The 16,880-nt window shown below is 43.8% G+C and overlaps 1 protein-coding gene across 1 annotated transcript in view; it reads right to left on the reverse strand.

Moving 5' to 3' along the window:
• Positions 1-2,146: 2,146 nt before the first annotated feature.
• The window catches only part of akap1b (A kinase (PRKA) anchor protein 1b), a 60,843-nt gene continuing 46,109 nt past the window's right edge, over positions 2,147-16,880 (reverse strand). Inside the window, exons 5-11 of the mRNA XM_060848261.1 lie at positions 15,844-15,968; positions 14,859-15,038; positions 12,782-12,930; positions 11,417-11,484; positions 10,992-11,065; positions 5,844-5,906; positions 2,147-2,603 (exon numbers count right to left, since the gene is read on the reverse strand). Of these exons, the coding sequence (XP_060704244.1) occupies positions 2,541-2,603; positions 5,844-5,906; positions 10,992-11,065; positions 11,417-11,484; positions 12,782-12,930; positions 14,859-15,038; positions 15,844-15,968 (722 nt within the window). The 3' untranslated portion in view covers positions 2,147-2,540. The remainder of the gene's footprint in view (positions 2,604-5,843; positions 5,907-10,991; positions 11,066-11,416; positions 11,485-12,781; positions 12,931-14,858; positions 15,039-15,843; positions 15,969-16,880) is intronic.

Here is a 16,880-nt window from a genome sequence, read left to right on the forward strand (position 1 = left end):
ATGTCTCAGGTTATTGTAAAAGTACAAAGAACTAATGGCTCTGGAGATTTAATGTGTACATTGAAGGTATATCTTGAACAGCAAGAGAGTTGCTCCAATTGTCCTGCACCAAAGCTTACCTCCCAAACCACAAAGTAAATGATTCGTTATTATCGCGGACTGCATCAATCACTGCATTCCCTACATTACAATAGTGACTGCACTTTAAAGAACTTCAGCTGCTGGGAAAACTTGGGGGTCTGAAGGATGCTATACAAATGGAACGCTTACTTCCAAGAAAATTGCAAACACCACGCAGAGTCGAAATACAGTTCAAAATTGGCAACGCGACTTAGATGTAAATTAGGTAGTAACATGAAACAGCATTGAGAAATATAAAGTGTTATACGGTGCATGAAAATAAAATGTCAGACACACAATGAATTGAATTCAGATGTACTTAGAAAGGGCCTGGGGCAAGTAAAAGACTTGTCACTTCCAATATCTAAGCAAATGTGAAGCCAGTAAAACGACAAGACAGAATGCTGGGATAAATACAGTCAGAACAAGAGAAAGTACAAAGATGAAGACTATGTTAAGGATTTACAATGTACATGTCAGACCTCCAGAACCATTTGCTTTCAGTGTTTGCCACGGTGAATGCAAATGGATTAAAGATGACCGAGGGTAGACAGACTACAAGGGAAGGGTCTGTCTATTATGGAGAAAACATTAGCAAAGCAAAATGTAAGTTAAACTGGTTGAGTGGATGAACATCAGTAAAATTAAATTGGATAAGGTAAACCCACTACGGATGAACGTCAGTAAAATTAAATTGGATAAGATAAACCCAGGATGGAGGAAATTAGGCTGGAGAACTTATATTTTACCAGAGGATAATAAACAAACATCCAGAATCACTGCCCAGGCTTGAGGAAGATTAAGAGGATAGGGAGGGATGGAGAACAGTACTTGAGAATGTATTAATGTAAATGTTCCTTAACCAAGAGCCAGCCCCTACCCACCGTTATTAGATTCAAAATTCCCATGTTTCTGGGCAACCTATAAGCAAACAGGGCCCTTGGGAATGTCCCAAAGTGCATTCTGCACACTCAGTCTAACATCACTAGAGGCACAGATGTAGCACGCTCAGCTCAATATCCAGAGAATGTGGTTCCGGTGATGGGTATTTGAAGACAAAAATAAAGCTGATGACTCCCATTTAATTAGTCCCATTCTGTTTTTACACTCCTATCTCCCTGCATAAGACTTCACACATGGTCCTGATCTGAAGGGCACCTCTTACAACGAAGCACTCCCTCAGTGAGGCATGACCTTGGATTATATGGTCACATCCTGAGACGAGGCATGAACCTGCAATGTCGAAGCAGAAGCACTACCAACAGTCAAGATAGTGTCAATATTATTTTAAAATGTATTCGTGGGATGTGTGTGCTGCTAGTTCGGCCAGGTCATCCCTAAATCATCTGGAGCTAAACACATAGCTTTAGGTCTGGAGTCACAGAATCATCATAGAATCCCCTCACGGTGGAAGCAGGACATCCAGCCCATCGAATCCACCCACACCCATTTCCCTACCCTATCCCTGTAACCCTATAAATTCCCATGCTTAATCCATCTAGCCTAGACGTTCCTGGACACTGTGGGCAATTTAGCTTGGCCAACACACCCTAACCTGCATATCTTTGGACTGTGGGATAAAACTGGAGCATTGAGAACTGGAGCACCCGGAAGAAACCCCACAGACACGGGGAGAATATACAAACTCCACACAGACAGCTGCGGAGGGTGGAATCGAACCTGGGCCCCTGGTGCTGAGGCAGCAGTGCCAACCAGTGAGCCACCATGCCACCCTCATGTATGCCAGACCAGATAAAGATGGCATATTTCTGTCCCAAAAGGACATCCGTGGTTTCCTTCCCTAAAAAAGATCCCACAGTTGTTGCATGGTCACTGACAGGCTGACTTTCAAATCCAGGTTTTGTATTAAATTTCATAGTTACCACGATGTGATTTAAATGAAGTCTGGTTTCTAGATGACTGGTCCAGTGATATTACTGCTATGCCATCCCCTGCTCCATGTTTTGATGGATGAAATAACAAACTCAACAATTCAAATCCGAGCCAAAAACGACAAACACACAGATTGTGAGAAGCTCCAAATTATAATTAAAAAACCACCACACAAGCTCAGTTCCACCAGGTTTTTCTTGATACTTTTTACAGGTCTGTACAACCAAGTAGCAAATAGTTCTTGATCACAATATCATTCCATTCAAGTAATCTAGCAAAACTATTCTGTACAATGACAATTAATTTTATTTCTTAAATATCAAATTAAATCAGATATGACTTAAATCGAGTGACAACCACTTACCTATCAGACACCATCATTTTTTGGAAAAAGTTCCCTTTATGTACTCCATCGAGATCTTACAAAATATTAATACAGTGACTTTATATATACATCTGCACAGCCAGCAAATGATTGAATTACAATGCAGTGCAAAATGAGTCTAGAAAAGAGCCCCAGACGCAGACTAATAGCTCTCTATCCATTGCGCATGTCCTTTCTCCACCAGAATTCGGTTTAAAAACAGGACCTTGGAGAGGAGGGAAAGAAAAAACATGATTTTAGCACTTTCAACAGCAGGCAGACTCAGGCAGATCTCACAAAGCAAATACACCCTTGTTCAAATTGAGACGCTGAACTCTCATTGTGCTGTGGCTTAGTTGGTATCATGGTCCACCTTCATCACTAATGTCCTTCAGGAAGGGTAACTTCCTGTCCTTGCCTGGTCTAGCTGACCTGTGACTCTTTGCTGCTCTCAGCAATGGCCTAGAAAGTGAATTCACGGGCAATTGGTGATGAGCCACCAAAGCCTGGTCAGTGACCCTCACATCTCTGAAAGAATGAAGAAAGTAAATACTCAAAATTAATAAATCAAAACTGCTTATTTATTTGTATCTTGAGGCATCGGGTGAAGTCCTCCTCTAGGAACTGAGCATGAACAAAATCAAGCCTGGCACTCCAGTGCAGTACTTGAGGGTGCTCTGTGTTGTGTGGGTGCGTGCTTTAGATGAAAGGATGCAGGGTTTTAGGGAGGTCTCTTTTGCCCGATTGGATGAAACAAAGTTCCGTGGCATTTCTTCCAAGATGATACAGGGACACTTCCCCAATACCCAAACTGATATGTACCCCTCGAGTGATACTTCCAAACACACATCTGCTATTTATGGGAGCACAGTGTACTTAAACTGGCTGCGACACTTCCAACATTGCAGTAATAATTATAGCTCAAAAATACTTCACTGGTCAAAAAGATGCCTGGTGGTTGTGAAAAGCAAGTTTTTTGATCATTTGTGGGAGCAATTCAAATTGACTGACAAACAAATTTCACCTGCAGAACAACTCCGACTGAGAAACAGAACGTTCTAAGAATTCTGAGACACGATTAAACAAAGGTCTGAATAGGTCAAAGAAATGCCCAAAGACTCCATTTCAAACAGGTAAAGGATTTGCAATAAGACAGCACCAACTGAGTTTGTAATCTCTTCCTGTAACCACCTGCATTGGTTCCTTGGCAATTTGTCAACAGATTTATTAACACTTCAAACAGAATTGCTGAGCAAGAAATGCTTTGTATGTCCCAGTGATATGAAACAGAACAATAAATGTTTTTCTTGAACATTGTCAAGTGCCTGCCTGATACACCCATCTCAACAGAAAGTTGGTTAACTGGATAGATAAATGCCTCCCCAAGTGTGGAATGCATGATCCAATCAAATTATCCTGAAAAGTAAGTGTTGTAGATGAAAAGTCAGAAAGTGAGGATGCAAATAAACAAGCAGTTTTAAGTTATTAATTTTGAGTATTTACTTTCTTCATTCTTTCAGAGATGTGAGGGTCACTGACCAAGCTTTGGTGGCTCATCACCAATTGCCCATAAGTTTAAATCACTTGCTAGGCCATTGCTGAGAGCAGCAGAGTCACAGGTCAAGCAGACCAGGCAAGGACATTAGTGGTAAAGGTGGACCATGATGACAAGTGAAGATAGTTTCACGTTCACCATTACCAAGACTAGCTATAATTCCAGAATCATTAATCAACTGAATATAAATTTCACCAAGTCGCACGTGGGGTGGGTGCGGGAGAAGAGCATCGAGCGAGCGAGAGAGCGAGCGAGAGCGCGCGCGCGCGAGAGAGAGAGAGAGAGCGCGAGCGAGCGAGCGAGATATGGAGGACGAGGAAAGGAGGGGCCTTGAACCTACATCCTCAAGACTATCAGCCCAATGCAACTACCACTACCAAAAGAAAGGCAACAGGGGGAACATACGACACAGGAAAGAGTTATTCAAGCTAAGGTTTTTAAGAATTATATACTTAAAGGTAAGGTCCTAGGGAGCATTGCTGAACAGGGATCTTGGAGTGCAGGTTCATAGTGCCTTGAAAGTGGAGTCTCAGGTGGATAGGGTGGTGAAGGCAGCATTTGGTACATTAGCCTTTATTCGTCAATGCATGGAGTACAGAAGTTGGGAGGTCATGTTGCAGCCGGACAGGATATTGAATTATTCCAAAAGTTTCCTAAGCATTCAATTCTGGATGTTATGAAACTTGAAAGGGATCAGAAAAGATTTACAAGGATGTTGCCAGGGTTGGAGGGTTTGAGCTATAGGGAGAGGCTGAACAGGCTGGGGCTGTTTTCCCTGGAGTGTCGGAGGCTGAGGGGTGACCTTATAGGGGTTTACAAAACCATGAGTGGCATGGATAGGGTGAATTGTCACGGTCTTTTCCCAGAGTAGGAGAACCAGAGGGCATAGGTTTATAGTGAGAGGGGAAAGATTTTAAAAAGGATCTGAGGGGCTGCTTTTTCACAGAGGGTGGTTTTCTGTATGGAACAAGCAGCCAGAGGAAGTGGTGGAGGCTGGTACAATTACAACATTTAAAAGGCATCTGGACGGGAATATGAATAGGAAGGATTTACAAGGATGTGAGCCAAATGGTGGAAAATGGGACTAGATTAATGGTCAGCATGGGCAGGTTGGACCGAAGGGTCTGTTTCTGTGCTCTACAGCTCCATGATAGCCTTAGACCATTTTACACAGACGTCAGTGTTCAAAATATAAATTTCAACCCAGTCTGTTGTCCTTAAACCTCAGTAATCCTAAACAAATCCCAGAGACAGTTTCTACTTTCGACCAGCGGCACGGTGGCACTGTGGTTAGCACTGCTGCCTCACAGCCGCCAGGGACCTGGGTTCAATTCCCGCCTCAGGCAACTGACTGTGTGGAGTTTGCACGTTCTCCCCGTGTCTGCGTGGGTTTCCTCCGGGTGCTCCTGTTTCCTCCCACAGTCCAGGTTCAGGTGAATTGGCCATGCTAAATTGCCCACAGTGTTAGGTAAGGGGTATATGTAGGGGTATGGGTGGGTTGCACTTCGGCGGGTCGGTATGGACTTGTTGGGCCGAAGGGCCTGTTTCCACACTAAGTAATCTAATCTAATCTTAAAAAAAAGGTCAATTTGGTCAAATAAGAGGGGGGCGTGCGTGTGACTGGTCAATGCCAGTCCTTCTGTCTCAGTGTTGTTTTGAAGAGGGCCAGCGAGGGGGAAGGAGAACACAGAAGTACGGTAGCTGGGCAAAGGGAACTAGCCAAATCATGCAGAAATCAATATGCTTCACATCATGGAGAAAGTTAACAGGAATATCCAAGTCGATCAGACGGATTATTAAATCAAGGCCTTTTTACCATACATCACTTTTACACACTTTAACCTGGTCAAGTACAGATTATTTGGAAATATCTCATCTACAAAAGGCTAGTTTCAAGGTTCTTCAACTTACCTCATCTCCAATTATACTCCATAGGTTTATTAGGGGTACACCACTACTGTCATAACCAGTCACCTGAAACAAGTCAAAACTAGGATCAGGATCACACCGTGAACAAGATGCATCTTCACAAGATAAATGTTGTTGAATGAAAAACAAATTTCTGCACATTACTCTTCTTAAAGTCACAAGAGAGCAATCATGCCAGGTATTCAGTTTGAGAGATAACACTAAAGACGAGCACAAAGACGCTTGGGTCAGGAATAACAGGGTTACTTTCATGCAAGTGGGGGTGGAACAGAGTGCACTACATCGCACTGCATCAAGTGTAATTATTCACTCACCTCTGACTTCAGCGCACAGCCAAGAAAACTGGCCAGCAGTAGTGCTCCCAGCAAATACCAGTCATTCATTCACCCCATCCCCTTCTTTCAATAAGGTCATGTCTCATCTAATTGTCATCTTTGGTGAACTTTCCTGCCCAACCTCAATAACCCTTTGACTCATGTCAATCTAAAAACTATCCAATTCAGCTTCAAATATAGCTCATGACAGAGTCTTCGATACAATATCCAGGCAGTACTTGAAGATAACCACCCCTTATTGGCAATAGAGTCAAAGGTCAGCAATTTTTGAGAAGATTTGCAGTTCAGGTTGACGATAAGTATTTAAGTTACTTTGCTGAGCTTGAAGGTTTATTTTCGAACATTACATCACCATACTAGGTAACATAAGAGTATCTCTGGTGAAGTGCGGGTGATATGTCCCGCCTCTATTCATTGGTCTTGGTTTAAGGTGGGTGATGTCATTTCCGGTTCTTTTTTGAAGGAAAGATAGATGGGATCTAAATTGATGCGCTCATGGATGTATCGTTGCTGAGGAACAAACGCAAACAAAGCAGACAACGCAACCAAAAACTATAGCCACATCACCTTCGATCAAAGATATATCAGAAATGACTTCCAGACCACTCCGATCCTTGGCATTATGGTAGTCCACAAACCTACCAATGCACTTAAACAGTGACTAATCAACCTAAAGGATCCAACAGATACTACCAGCAAAACTAATGTCATTTACAAGATATCATGCAAGAACTGTAAAAAGAAAAACACTACAGCCGACAAACTAGCAGGAAACTTGCCAGCAGGATACATGAACACCAACTGGCTACCAAAAGACACACTCTCACTAGTTTCCATAAATAGAGACAAAGGAGGACACCACTTTGACAGGGACAATACATCCTAGGACAGACGAAAAACAGACATGCACGTGAATTCTTAGAGGCATGGCATTCTAAGCAGAACTCCATCAATAAACACATCGATTTAGACCCTATCTAACTTCCCTTGAAATGAGAGAACCGGAAATGACATCACCCACCTTATGAAACGAAGATCTATAATAGAGGTAGGACAGACGCATCACTAGCACTTCACCGGAGACTCTCTATGGTGTTACCTAGTCATGGTGACGAAATGTCCGAAAATAAACCTTCAAGCTCAGCGAGCTAAGTTACATACTTAGAATTAGAGGTCTATAGAAAAATTACCTTCAACCCACTGCATCTATGCCAGTTAAAAACAACCTCCTATTTTAATCCCATATTCCAGCACTTGGCCCATATCCTGGCTTGACTTGGCATTGCGCGAGCACATCTAAACATTAAACTGTTCTGAAGGTTTCTGCCGATACCACCCTTACAGGCCGAGTGTTTCAGATTCCCACCACCCACTGGATAGAAAAGGTTATCCCTCATCTCCTCTAAACCTCCTTCCTCTTACCTTGAATCCATATCCTCTGATCACCAATCCCTCCACCAAGAAAACTTTCTTCCTGTCTACTGTGCTGCCCTCTGAATTTTAACCATCTCAGTCATTACCCCAGTCTAATCTCTTCATAAACTCTCCAGCCCAGGCCACATCCTGGTAAACCTCCTCCGCACCCTCTCCAGTGCCTATCACGTGCTTCCTAGAATGTGGATTCCAGAACTGCACACAATACTCTGGCAGTTCCAGCATATCCAGCCCATGAATTCGATACTTTGATAAGTAAAGGCAAGTAATCTTCTTAACCACTTGATCCGCCTGCCCTTATATCACCGATCCCTCCACTGAGAAGGGAGTCCTGATGAAGGGCTTTTGCCCGAAACGTCGATTTTCCTGCTCCTCGGATGCTGCCTGACTTGCTGTGGCTTTTCCAGCACCTCTCTAATCTAGAATCTGGTTTCTAATATTTGCAGTCCTCACTTTTTCCCTTATACCTTAAAGGGGCTGGTGAACATAAAGCCCAAGGCCCCTTTGATCCTCAGTGCTTCCCTGGGTCTGACGGTTCAAGATGTCCTTGGTGTAATGATTGCACAATGGTCAACACCAAGGTTTGAGAAGATTTGTAGCTCAGGTTGAGGTTCTGGATATAGGCTTGCTCTGAGCTGGAAGGCTTGTTTTCAGACATTTTGTCACCATACTAGGTAATACTCCAGATGAGGTATTGGTGGCCCGCTTTGTGTGTTTAGATTTCCCTGCGTTGGTGATGTCATTTCCTGTGGTGACATCATTTCCAGTTCTTTTTCTCAGGGGATGGTAAATGGGATCCAAGTCTAATCTGTTTGTTGATAGAGTTCCGGTTGGAATGCCATGCTTCTAGGAATTCTCGTCTGTGTCTCTGTTTGCCTTGTCCTAGGATGGATGTGTTGTCCCAGCTGAAGTGGTGTCCTTCCTCATCTGTATGTAAGGATACTAGTGAGAGAGGGTCATGTCTTTTTATGGCTAGTTTTCTGGCTGTTTGTTCAATGTAGTGTTTGTTACAGTTCTTGCAAGGTGTTTTGTAAATGACATTAGTTTTGCTTGTTGTCTGTAAAGGGTCTTTCAAGTTCATTAGTTGCTGTTTTAGTGTGTTGGTGGGCTATCATGACACTAAGGGGTCGGAGCAGTCTGGTAGTGATTTCTGAGATGTCTTTGAAGCAGGGAGGGTGGCTAAGGTTTTTGGATGCTTTTTGTCGGCTTGTTTGGGTTTGTTGCTGAGAAATTGGAGGACTGTGTTCATTGGGTACCCTTTCTTTTTGAGTATACTGTATAGGTGATTTTCCTCTGCACTGCAGTGTGTTGGCTCGTTGAAATAATGTTCTGATGCAGCTTCATTTATGGGTGTTGGGATGATTTCTTTTGTTGTTCAATACTTGGTCCGTGTGTGTGGTTTTCCTACAGATGCTGGTTTGAAGTTCCCCACTGGCTGTTCGCTCTACTGTGACATCTAGGAATGGCGGTTTGTTGTTGTTTTCCTCCTCTTTAGTGAATTTTATGCCAGGAAGGGTATTATTGATGGTCTTGAGGGTTTCCTGTAATTTGTTTTGTTTAGTCATGACAAAAAGTGTCATCCACGTAGCGGACCCAAAGGTTGGATTGGATGGCTGCTCACAATCCTGTCCAAATGCACTACTCGTTAACATCGTATACAATCAGCCTTTGGGATTTGCAATTTAGTTCCAAATTTAACAGTTCACTTGTTTCTCCACATTTTCACAACCGCTTGCTTTGGCAAAGCAGTGTTCCCTCCCAGAATCTTAGAGTTCAGCTGTTCAAAGGTGATGTCCCTCTTCCAGACTCCCCGGAAGTGTTTCTATTGAGCTAACCAAACATATCAAAAAAACACTCCAAACTATTTTATTCCCACTCAGCTCCCCGACAGGGTGGTTGTCCCGCGGTCACCAGCGAGAACCAGTTAACTCAGCAACATGATAAAAATCACAGTGATTCCTGCTCCACGTGCTTGTCATACACCACCTGAGCTACCCAGGGCTAGATAACTCAACAAAAGGTGTATCCCGCAAGTGATTACCTACTAGACAAATTCTCCAGCTTTTACCTTTAGCCTTACTGCACCCAAGGAGGGAGATACTCGCGCCCTCACTGTCAGCAAAACAGAAGGACTGATCACTCAATTCAGGAAAAAGGAGGACATGTTCCTGTCCACATCAGTGGAGCGGTAGTTGAGAGAGTTGCAAGTTTCAAGCTCCTAGGAGTGATCACCAAATCAAGGCAGCACAATGCCTTTTCTTCCTCCGGTGGCTTAGAATATTCGACATGTTCCTAAGGACCCTCAGCAACCTGTACAGATGCACCAGAGAAAGCATACTATCCAGATGGTTAACAGCCACACGGCAAGTGCTCTGCCCAGGACCATAAACTACAGGATGTTGTCAGCACAGCCCAGACCATCACAGAAGCCAACCTCCCATCCATGGATCCCGATTACACATCTCATTGCTGCAGAAAGCCTACCAACATGAAAGACCCTTCCCACCCCCGTTGGGGGTGTCTCTTTCAACCTACTCAACTGCCGCTCCATTGATGTAGACAGGAGCACGTCCTCCTCCTTTCTACCTCTTCAGTCAGGCAGAACACATACAGGTTCAGGAACAACTTCTTCCCTGCCGTTATTAGACTGCCGAATGGAACTCTCAAATTTCAAATCAAATATTGATCTTGCTTTGCGCCAGATGTAACCCCATATGCCTCACTTTGTCTAAACATGTTCCTAAGGACCCTCAGCAACCTGTACAGATGCACCAGAGAAAGCATACTATCCAGATGGTTAACAGCAACACGGCAAGTGCTCTGCCCAGGACCATAAACTACAGGATGTTGTCAGCACAGCCCAGACCATCTCAGATATGATCTGCTGTTCACAAAACACAACTTTTCACTATACGCAGGTACATACATGTGACTGCAATAAATCAAATCAGCTAGATCCTTCCCCTTCAACCAAGCTTGTTGCCTTGTCAAACATTTGTTTTACGAAATAAGCACAAGGAAACATTGGAGTGACTAGGCAGGGTTACAAAGAGATCAAATAGAAGCTCCAGCGTCCAGATACGAGCGATGGAACAAATGGAGGTAAAAAGGCTCGAAACGTAGACACGGAGCTCACTCAATAGAGTCTTGTAATACAATCCGATAACTCAGAGTCAACTGGGAACCTCTCACCTGACATCAAGCGAACTACATTGCGATGAACAGCCTACTGTTATCTCACCAGGCTGCAGTGCGCTCGGGACTATAATTCATTCTAATTATCAGCTTCGCATAGACAAACACACATATCATGTCATCGATTTGAGCAGGCAGTAACCACCAGTTTCCCAGTAAATCTGACCTGGGCGAGCAGAGCAGCACCTCGGGTCATTTCGTCCATTGCTGCGTTGGCCTCTTCAGAGAAATGGTCCTCACCTGTCAATCACAGAATAACAATTTACCAAGGGCATACTAGTTATCATTTAATACGGTCTGAAGGAATGGCTGAAACCAAATGGAATGAGGGAACTGCTGATGGATATATTAATCTACAGCTAATTGAGTTTAAGCCAGCTGGGCAAATAATACAGGAGCCAGTACTTAGTGGGGTGGGAGTTTTGTGGGGTGCAACTAACTGAAGTGAGGCTTTCACATTAAAGTGTGGATTTCAATTGTGTTTCAAGACAGGTCTCTTTTGGAAAGCATCACAGCCTTTAATCGGAAAGACTCAAAGTTTAAGAACGACCATATTGTATAATTTGGAAGGCAAGTTGAGACGTCACTAACCTGGGGGAGGCATTATGTTGTCGAGCAGTACCTCAGTTCCTTGGAAAGGTAGTGATACAAAATCAGACCTGTTGACAGAGACATAAAACATTCAGACATTAGGAAAGATCACAAATTTCTATGCCTCAAGCACTCGGAATGTGAAAGCTTGGAAAGGCTAAGGAATAGGTTGGTGCAATCCATGTTCAAAAAGGTGAGCTGTGCTTTCTGATCAGCTTGCTACTGTTCTAGCTGCTTATTCACAGAAGACAATTCCCCTGATATTTCGTTCAGCTCCAAGTGATAATTCTCTACAGAGTTCACAACCCTCCGACTCTGCCGACTACCCAACTTCCTCCCACATTCACAGGCAACCCTCCAATGACCCTTTTCTGACCTTGTGATTCCCACAATCCATCAGTGTCATCTCCAAGCACTACCCTGGAACATTCTCCTACACGAGTTCGATCCGCAGCCAACCTGAAGACAACTCAAGACACTTGGAAATCATTTTCGGGCTCCTCAAACTCCCACCTTACATTTGTGACAATCAAACTCAACCACAAACTTTCATGTGCCTGCCCATCAGCAGCATAGAAAACTTGCAAATCACTGTTCTCATACTCCCCATGCACTGAAATAACCTAAACTAGATCACAAAAGACTGGTCATTACTTCATACACTCTCATGCGCTGTGACAATCACTCCTTTGTCCAGCTCTTTCTTAGTGTGAACCTGCTGACCTGATGGGAAAGATGGCATCCCCAATGGGGATCTTTTGCAATCACCCAGGCCTTTCAAGGTTGCCCCACAGATTAGCTGCACTGGAGGTAGGATAGGACACAAAGCATTGCTACCACTTACCAGGTAAAGTCAAAGTCTTCCCAGCCCATGGTCCTGCTCTCTCAGTAATAAAGAAATGACTAAGGATGGTTTAACAGAGGGTCACCACGCCTCTGATTGTGGGGGTTGGTGGAGGGGGGGGGGGGGGGGGGGGGGGTCCTTCATGGTAATTGCAGCCAATGCAGGAATTAAACCAAACCTGCTAGAGTCACGACATAGCTAACCAGCTAACCAACCCCCTTCACTTAACCAGAAGATAGGTCTGAATGAACACCACCCACATCATGCATAAACTTGGCTTGAGGTTGAAATTAAAGCAAGCATTCTTCAGTTCAAACCATTCCCAGTTTTACACCAAGCCACTTGAAGCTAGTTAGCAGAAGACCACCTCCACACCCCTGCAAAGTTTAGGACAACCTCATCAGAATACTGTAGACCTCAAGCAATTAATTCTTGTGCATTAGTTCAGCAACTCCACCTTTACCACACTGGTTTAGTTCCAGTGGAATGACACGCAAAACAGAGGGGACCAGCTAAATCACCTGATTTGCCGTAGTGCTTCTATTTTAACTCGTTCATAGCCTCCGTAGTCAACATATCGGATTTCAACTTCATTTGTCTCTTCAAAATAGGCAACAACCTGTGCTCGCCACCAGGCGCCATTGACCGCTGGAGCTGCACAGATTATTCCAACTGTAGGAGGGAAAAAGACACATGACTAATTCTTCTCACATCCCATGACCGACAACAGTTAGTTCTTCAGTTTCAGGAGCGGGGAGCAGGCGACTCTGAACTTGTACAAGAACCTTGTTCGGCCCCAGCCGGAGGGTTGTGTGCAATTGTGGGCAACACAGAACACGACGGGTATGAACGCACTGGGGACAGCGTAGAAGCAATTTACAAGAATGGTTCCAGGGATGGGGCACTGCAGAGGGGAAGATACACTGAAGGTCCTTGGAGAGGAGGCAGTGAGGAAATGTGACACAGGTTTGCAAAATCATGAGTGGGCAGGATCGAGGAAACTGATTGCCCTTGCAAAAGAGATGAGAACGAAAGGGCACAGCTTGTAAAATGATTTGCCAAAGGAGAAAGAGTGATATGAGAAAAAAAACTGATTAATACAAATCTGGAATGCACTGCATGGAAAAGGAGGCAGCGGCAGGTTCAATTGAGGCACTCGTGAGTGCAATTGACAATCACACGGATAAAAATGATGTGCAAGGACATTGGGGGAAAGGACTGACACTTGGTAATGAGGCTCAGTTAAAGAGCGAGTGCAGGCACTATGTGCTGAACAGGCTCCATCTACACTAAGACTCCTGCGGAGATTGCATTACAGCTTGTAGGCTGTAAGCTCAAATTCCTTGGAAAAAAGTTTCAAGATTCAATGCAGTAAAATTGGTCATTGGATGGCTAGCTCTGGAATAATATTTTGTCAAAACCCAATGATATTGGATTATCCACAGCTGTAGGAAGAGAGGGCATTTGGCCCAGATGTTGCTCCGTACTAGCCTTGTCCCACTCTGGCTGACTAAAATGTGCAAAGGAAGAGAATCTCTACTTGATCTGGGCTACGTATCGTTAGCAGCCAGTTAAGAGATTGCCCCAAGGGATGAAGCCCCCTGTAAACTCGGTCACTAGAGAACAGACTTCTCCTCACAAACTTTGAACGAGAGAACAGAGGTAGGAGTCATTTTAGCTCAAGACCACAGAGCGAGGGGTTAAATTGGTTCAGGGCAAGGAAGTCAAGTTAAGGAAATAATCTTAAGGTAGACCTCAGCAAATTGCACACTCTTGCCTTGGAGGGAAGACCAGGTCGATTCAATAGACTGCTTCCTCAGCTGAGGGATAATCTAGAGGATTCATGGAACAGTCAAGGTTGAAACTCGTCAGTATTGGAGAATGAGATGGTCTACTAGTAACATAATTCCCAAGGGACAGACACTGAGAAAAGCATCGTGCCCTAACATGGAAATCTACATTTGCCATCTTCTGTCTTTCAAGGGACATGGCCACAGCAACCAAAGGCTCACATTGTGGCCATTTCTAATTGCTCTTGAATGGAGGGGTGTCTTGTGAGGCCATTTTATAGGGTGGTTAAGAATCATCCTCATTGCTGGCAGTCTGGATTCACATTAAATCAGATCCATTAAAAGGTGCCAGAATTCTGTCTCTAAAAGGGCTTTTTATAACAATAATAATTTTGTGGTCACCATTGCTGAGATTAGCTTTTCAAAATAAAGATCCTGATTCATTCCCAAAATTTAAATTCCATCACCCGTTATCTCAGTGGTATTTGAACCCAGAACTGTTCTAATTAAGTCACTGGACTTGAAACGTTAGCTCTGCTTTCTTCCCATAGACCTGAGTTTCTCCAGCATGTTCTGTTTTTGTCTGATCTCCATCATTTGTGGGTCCTTGTTTGATCACCAGAGTGTCATAATTGGCTTCCAAAGAGAAGTTAGGTGTTAGAAGAAAGGCACAGAATTAATCGGATACTGCGTTTGGCTGGAACATGTGCTCGCACACACAAAAAATGCCTTGTGTTGAAGGCAGCTAGTTCCCTCTGCCTTTAGCCCAGAAATACACCGATTCCTTTGTCAAAGAGTAGAAACACTTAACTTCTAATGGAGGCGATAGTGTTGGGATTCCCGGTTGAGAGTAAAGCATGAACATTTGTTGATCCATGCTGCGTAGTACATGACATGTTGGGTGAGTGTGTTGCTGTACAAACATGTGTCCGGCATTGACAATATTCACCACCAGAACTTCCACGGTTACGCCATCAGGAAGCATGAGCTGTGGACAAGAAAGTCAACTTAAAATTAGATGCAAAGGAGGAAAGGCAAAACTTCCAGGTCAATCCACACACACTGACATTTGTAAACACTTTCTGGCTTGTACAATCTCTCTACCAGTTGGTTACCGGGAAAGGGAAGGAACTTGCTTGAGGAATTTCAAATCAGTCACTATCCTGTTGTAATTGTTGTGGTTCTGTTCGCCAAGCGGGGAGTTTTTGTTGCAAACATTTCGTCCCCTTTCTAGGTGACATCCTCAGTGCTTGGGAGCCTCCTGTGAAGCGCTTCTGTCAGAAGCGCTTCACAGGAGGCTCCCAAGCACTGAGGATGTCACCTAGAAAGGGGACGAAACGTTTGCAACAAAAACTCCGAGCTCGGCGAACAGAATCACAACAACGAGCACCCGAGCTACAAATCTTCTCTCAAACTTTGAATCCTGTTATAATTACAGGACAGGCTCGATGGCTCAAATGGCCTGGACCTGTTAATTTTCTTAAATTGTCTTAACGGTGCACTATGCAGGGAGCTTGACAGGGACTAACTGGCCTGTAGTAAACAGGTTTCCGTCCAGTCTCTTGTCTCACCATCAATATTTTGGGATTAAGTCTTTTGTGATCAGAGTTTCTCCCCTCCCATCGGATAGCAAGAATCAGCTAAAGTGATACAAACTAAGGTCTCAGAGTCAAAACATAAATCTGAAAAGGACAGGATAAGCAACTTGTACAAATTATCACAGCAAAATAGACAGTGACTGTGTTGAGTGGAAAACAACCTGCAACTGGTGCTCCAAATCAAACAAAACTTACCCAGGAGGTTATAGGCAATGAAGGTAGTGTCAGAGGAGGAGGTGGAACATATAGATTCCTGAGATCCAGCTCCTTAAATTTCTTTCCAATCAGGTTAAGTGCTTTGTCTACCTGCTGCTGATTCCCTGTTATGGAATAGAAAGTAACCCACATGAATTTAAACCCTGACATTAATTACTTGAATCGTCTCATCAGGATATCACAAAGTGCTTTACAATCAATTAATTTGAGTGTCTAGACAGAAGCAGAAATGCACCTGGTCACCAAATGGCAGAGTCTCCAAAGCAGAAGCAGCCAGAGAGCTGGGCTAGGGTAGAGATGGTGGAACAACAGCTGGGACTGAAACAACTCCCCAGCAATCGGCTGAATCTGTCTGTGACATCTCTGACACAGCAGTGGGACGACAAAAAAAAAACTGGTGTCACATTGAAGTTTCATCTGAAAGATGGCACCTCCAGCAATGTAGCACTCTTATGTGGATCACCAAGACATCAGTTAGATGAAAAGCCTTACTCCACATTGGGGCTTCAAATTTTTGGATAATTTGGCCAAGTTTACCTTGTGGTAAAAATACTAGAGATCCACCTCTCAGAGAAAACTTAGTGGAAAACCTTTCAGCTCCTGTTGGCAACTGTGACTGAGAGAACCTTCAACTGTGCCAGGTATTGACAGGATTTACTCGGTTGTACCAACATCAGCCGAGCAGAAGTATTGGGCCTTAGATCTCCAGTCAGTGAGTAGTTTTGTGCTTTACTGAATTCAATATAGTGCTCAGAACCGCTATCAGTGCACCCAATCGTTCGAACGTCTATTCATGGACCACACTGTAAATACTGCAAACCTCAACAAAATCACTCCAGCTCAGAACTTGACTGACCAGGAGAGATGATACTCAAAACAGCTGGTTTAAAAAATCACACCTCACTTATTGCTTAATCCAGCTCGTATATGGATCAATTTAACAAAAAACACAGATAGCAGGACAATCCTAGCAGACAATTAAGTACTCAAGACTTCAAAAATTAGTCTGAAAACAC

This window comes from Hemiscyllium ocellatum, chromosome 31 (genome assembly GCF_020745735.1).
Source record: "Hemiscyllium ocellatum isolate sHemOce1 chromosome 31, sHemOce1.pat.X.cur, whole genome shotgun sequence".
Classification (NCBI taxonomy): domain Eukaryota; kingdom Metazoa; phylum Chordata; class Chondrichthyes; order Orectolobiformes; family Hemiscylliidae; genus Hemiscyllium; species Hemiscyllium ocellatum.